Source organism: Fukomys damarensis, unplaced genomic scaffold (assembly GCF_012274545.1).
Source record: "Fukomys damarensis isolate Sample0158 unplaced genomic scaffold, DMR_v1.0_HiC HiC_scaffold_33, whole genome shotgun sequence".
Taxonomy (NCBI): Eukaryota; Metazoa; Chordata; class Mammalia; order Rodentia; family Bathyergidae; genus Fukomys; species Fukomys damarensis.
Genome location: NW_022900945.1, coordinates 34,623,333 through 34,628,763, shown reverse-complemented (window position 1 = coordinate 34,628,763; position 5,431 = coordinate 34,623,333). Strand labels below are relative to the sequence as shown.

Here is a 5,431-nt window from a genome sequence, read left to right as displayed (position 1 = left end):
AAAAAAAAAAAAAAAAAAAAAAAAAAAAAAAAAAAAATGATCGTTTCAGAATTTTACACAAAGTCTTTTTGTTAGATTTTAGTGGTTTATTGACAATTATGTAGAAACACTGAAAATGGAAAAAATCATGTTTTAAGCATATGGATTTTTATTATGTATGACTAAATCATTAATTAAAAAATCTGTGTCTGATTATGCCATTTGAACCCTTCCAAAAAATAATCTGCCTGGGGCTGGGAATTTAGCTCAGCGGTTCGTTGGCCTGCCTCACAAGCACAAGAGCCTGAGTTCGATCCCCGGTACCAAAAAAATATTATAATAATAATCTGCTTTACAAAAGCATAGCACACAGTTTATGAAACAGCTTGTGGTTGCTCACATAATAACCCATTTTCCCTGCCAATCGGGGAGTAAAGTTCTGTACTAATCTTGGAGGAGTGGACCTAATCCAAGATAAAGAACCTTTTGCACATATTGGAGATGGATGTGAAGCCAGTCAGAGACATGCAACAGGGTCCCTGAATGGCCCATTTTTATGTGGTAAAAATTATCATGGCTTCAAATTTACTTCTGTGGGCCTGGAAACCTGAGTAGAGAACCGTAGGCGACAGCGTTTTACAACCAAGCAGTTTGAAAGTTTTACCAGAAGGTCATACATAAAGGAAGAGAGGGGAAGAAAATAGATAAAAGAAGTGGTGGACGTGATGAATTGTTAGTTGAAGGCAAAGAAAGTTAGCAAAGGCAGCAAGTTAAGAAATGGAGGCAATTTACAGCAAGATCTAGAAAATGTAATAAATTTACAGATGGTAGGAAATGACAGTATAAAGGGGATTGAATTTATGAGAAATGGTACATAAAGAAGAATGTGAGGCTGAGGAACACAAGAAATTTATTTTAACCAGGAATTATTGAGCACATCCACTGCTCCAGACGGTGCTGAGAAGTGTTGGACATGTAGTGCACAATCTCTACTATGAAAGGTAACTCACGGCCAAGTGAAGCTGATGTTAAACAGGCACAGCATTATCTAAACAGCATAAAAGGAAGATCGATTAATTTTGTTTATAGAAGTTCTGGGGAAGAGTTATAAGGTTTGGTAATAGTCAAGAAAAAAATTTTAGACATGAGCCATCCATCCTCCCCAAAATACTAGAAGATATTCAGCATTAATTTTCAGTTCTTAGAGTTAGTGTATAGATGGTAGAGTAACGATGTGAACCCAGAGTTGAGTTCATCAACAAAGTAGGAAATGGGAAGGTAGCACTTTAGGTGCAGGGCAGTATTCCCAAAAAAGGAAGGAGAAAGGGTCATGTTGTCTGGTACATTTAGACAAAGCAGTCAAAATGCTATGAAACTAAAAGATGCCTTTAAAGAACCTGGTTTGGCAGGAAACTCGACGCATAGTGAAGCACGTGTACCTTTGGAAACTCTTGGGAGAAAATAGAACAAGGAACTAAAAAGAAACAAAGCTGAAGAAAATTCAAAGAAAACATTGTCCTAGTGTGTGTGTGTATATATTATATATATATATATTATCAGCCATCTCCATGTGACCTACTTACTTGGATTTTCCTACTTCATGTGATCCAAATATGTGCTGAAGTTATATGTGAAAATTCCAGAGACAGTATTGATATAGCAATAAGTATTTTTCTGAACAATTGTACACATTCAAAGCATAATTCTGAAGACAATGAATATATAAATTAATTTGATTACTTGCAACAATCCAGCAAGGTAAGTACTATTTTTATCACCATCAGATAAATAAATTAGTGCACAAATAAGCTTAATAATTTACCAGGGCCATATATCTTACATGGATCTGAATGAAGATTCATACCCACAAAGTCCTGCTTGAGATTTATGACTATTCACACTAATAATACATTACTTCTACAAGTACACATTTCTGAAATTAAAAATCACAATAATTTAATGTTAAACATATATTGTTTTATATATTGTTTACTGAGGCCCTCTATGAATCAGACTGTACTCCAGCTGCTGAAGTATCATATTTTAGAAGGAATAATGGAACATCCCAAAGACAAGTTAAACTTTGAAAAGTATTTTTAAGAAATATTCCTCTAATGCACAGTTTTTACTTTATTTTACCCAATACACTAAGTAGATTTTTGCCTTCACAGTATTTCAAATGGAAAATAGGCCTCCTCTCATACTTGAGACTATCATTTATACAGGAAAAGATTGCTGCTTGGTGAGGTACTCTAGCTGTTTCAGTAAGAGCAAGAAAATAGAAAGAGAAATTCAAGAAGAGATAGGAAAACACAGATCTATTACATGTGTTCACTGGACATTCCACCATTTTTGCATGTTTTCAGTTTCCAGATAGACTGTCAAAAATCCATTCATGAATTTTTAGAAGGATAGGAGAAAAGATTTATATTTTAATTCAAGAGGGAAGAAAATGCTACCAAAAAAGAAAATTTTCTGTTTTTTTGTTTCTTGAGACAGGGTCTCACTATGTAGTTGGGGCTGACCAGGAACTCACTAGGTAGCCTAGGCTGGTCTCTAACTCACAGCAATTCTCCTGCCTCAGCCTCCCGAGTGCTGGGATTACAGGAGTGCGCCACCACACCCAGCCCAAAATTTTGATATTGAATTCCTATCTTTTAAATATGCCCATAGAAAAATGTAAAACTTTTCATTGTAATGGTTTTTATAATCATTCAGCAAATGAACTGCCTATGGTGGTGGTGCATGCCTGTAATCCCTGTGCTTTGGGAGGCTGTGGCAAGAGGGTCACAAATTCTAGCCCAGCCTGGAAAATGCAGCAAACTAACAAGATCCTGCCTCAAAACAAAAAGTAAAAAATGGGCTGAAGAACTATCTTAGGGAGAAGAACCTGTGTTGAATCCTTCAATCCTCAGTAATATATAGTCATTTTCCTCAGTTCAAGACACAATACCTGCAATTTAAAGAGAGGAGGGTCGTTTGCTTTGGCTCACAGTTTGGCTTCTTTAGTCCACGTTCTCATGCTTAAACACAGCAGTGACCTGGCAGAAGGGCAGAAAAGTGAAGGAAAACTGCTCATGTCCTGGCAGCCAGAAAGCGGAGAGCAAAGACAGGAGCCCCGAGTGAGCTATGTCCCCCCAGGTCACACCTTCAGTGTGACCTAACACTTGAACCAGGTCCTACCTCGTAAGAGGAAGTCAGTTGCAGAGCTCCATAATTAAATCACCTTCTAAAAGCCCTGCCTCTGAGCACATGAGGTATTTGAGGGACAGTCTTCACCTAAACTGTAATATGATATAATATACATACATGTGCAATATATGCAGCAAACGATGCAAACCGAATCTTATCATTAAAATCATAAGGAAACAATTGTATCTCACTTTAGGAATACCAAAGATGCTCAAAATAATAAATTTATTTGGAATGCAGTCACTAAAATGACTAAGATGCTAGAATTATCTTTTGTTTGTAATATTTATGAATGTTTCTCATTACTATATTTTTTGTTCTCTCATTCAACATGCACATGAACACAAACTCAAATATTTCCAAATTTACAGAGCAGGTAGAAACTTGCCCACAGGAAACATGAGCTTAAATAAAAAGTGGGAGATCCTGCTGTTTTTGTGCATTTACTGTAATAACATCTTCTAAATGTAATTTAAAAGTGAATTGTCACTTCATTAAATTAGTGTATAGCATGGTTTCTGCCAGAACCTATGGATTGTTCTCTTAGGATCATCAGAGTGGTAGGTCTTCTCACGAAAGTCATCATCTGCAGTCAATTCACAGAAGAATCAAACTCTATAGTTATTATATTTATTTGTATTCTTTTTTTTCTTTTTTTGTTTTTGGTACCAGATATCGAACTGGGGACCTTGTGCTTGTAAGGCAGGGTGTGGCACCACTGAGCTAAATCTCTCCCTAAACTCTATACTTAAATAAATTTAAATGTAAAGAAATGAAGATGACACATTACAAAACTGCAGATGTCACTGTAGTTGTGGATCAGCCCTGCGCTGGTTAGGAGTAAGGGGTATTTCTTTGGTTACATATACTTCTTATTCTGTTGACGAAAATCAACATTTAAGACTGAGACCACCCTGTGTACCCTTGCTCTTCTGTTACCTACACCTGGCACCTTGGTCCTTCAGAGCTAATTCACTACTCGGATAAGCAATTGTTCCTTACATAATGACCTATAAATTCTCCATGCAAAGAAAAATGGACTTAGAGAATAGGTAATAATTCAAAATGGTAAATAGTAACATATATTTCTTTGAGCTTTGCATGATTTATTACGCTTGGTAAACTTACCTTCCTAATGAAGTTGTACCAAGATAGGTATAAAATGCTACCATTCACTGACAAAAATGGAAAGAGAAATGAGCGAATGGCCACAATTAGAAAAAGTCTAAGTGTGATGAAAAAAAGCTGAAGCAGAGTCCGAATTTCCTGTTTGTACTCTTATAAAATAAATATTCAGTAGTTTGGTAATTAACAGCCATAGACTACGTGACCTTTATCTAATAAGTTTATTCAAACTTAATGCATAATTAGAAGCTACATCCTGTTTATATTCCCTAACTAGATAATGCATTGTTCACTTTACAAGACGCTACCAGATCATGAGATAATACAAAAATCCATTAATTGCTACCTTAGGAAGGTTTTGTAATCATGATAAAGATAGATTCGTCTTATAGAAAAGCCTGTAACCAATTAAAAAAAAGAGGTGGTTGTACAGAAAGGTGAAATGAGTGTATTTATTACTAATGATCCTGTGGCCATTTACATTTTTACAAAATATCTAAAATCAAGCAAAAATCAATATGGCGTTTTGAATCTGTTTTAATAATCCTTTTTATCTAACATAATGAAAAGAATGAAACAGTTTTAAAGGCTTCCTGAAACAGTGTATCCCTTCCACAGGAGCTGAAGGAGAAGATGGATGAACTCCTGCCTTTGATCCCTGTGTTGGAGCAGTACAAAACAGACGCGAAGCTGATCACCCAGTTCAAGGAGGAGATACGGAACCTGTCTGCTGTACTCACTGGGATCCAGGAGGAGATAGGTGCCTATGACTACGAGGAGCTGCATCAAAGGGTGCTCAGCCTGGAAACCAGACTCCGGGACTGCATGAAGAAGCTAAGTGCGTTTAACACTTTCATTTGTCTAAATTGTGTTTCAAATAGTTTCAAGGATAACTGCATCCTTTGTCTCGCAAGTGTTCATAAAGTACCTGAGTACTTGCTTCTCAGTATAAAGTGTCACTCAATGACTTAATCATACCTGGGTACTCAGTGGTGCTGTACAGTTTCCTGAATTTTAGAGAACTGTGTTGCCATTAGGCAGTTTGAAAATAAGCAGTCTAGCAAATACAGCCAACTCCATTAGCTAGATAAGTGGTTATAAGTTTGATCTATCTACTTTTTTTTTTTTTTTTTTT

General features: G+C 36.2%; 1 protein-coding gene across 2 annotated transcripts in view; it reads left to right on the top strand.

The window, feature by feature from the left end:
• Positions 1-5,431, top strand: part of Olfm3 (olfactomedin 3) — a 191,601-nt gene that overhangs the window by 168,400 nt on the left and 17,770 nt on the right. For both annotated transcript variants that reach the window (XM_010639091.2, XM_010639090.3), the window contains exon 4: positions 4,915-5,134. In XM_010639091.2, the coding sequence (XP_010637393.1) occupies positions 4,915-5,134 (220 nt within the window). The remainder of the gene's footprint in view (positions 1-4,914; positions 5,135-5,431) is intronic.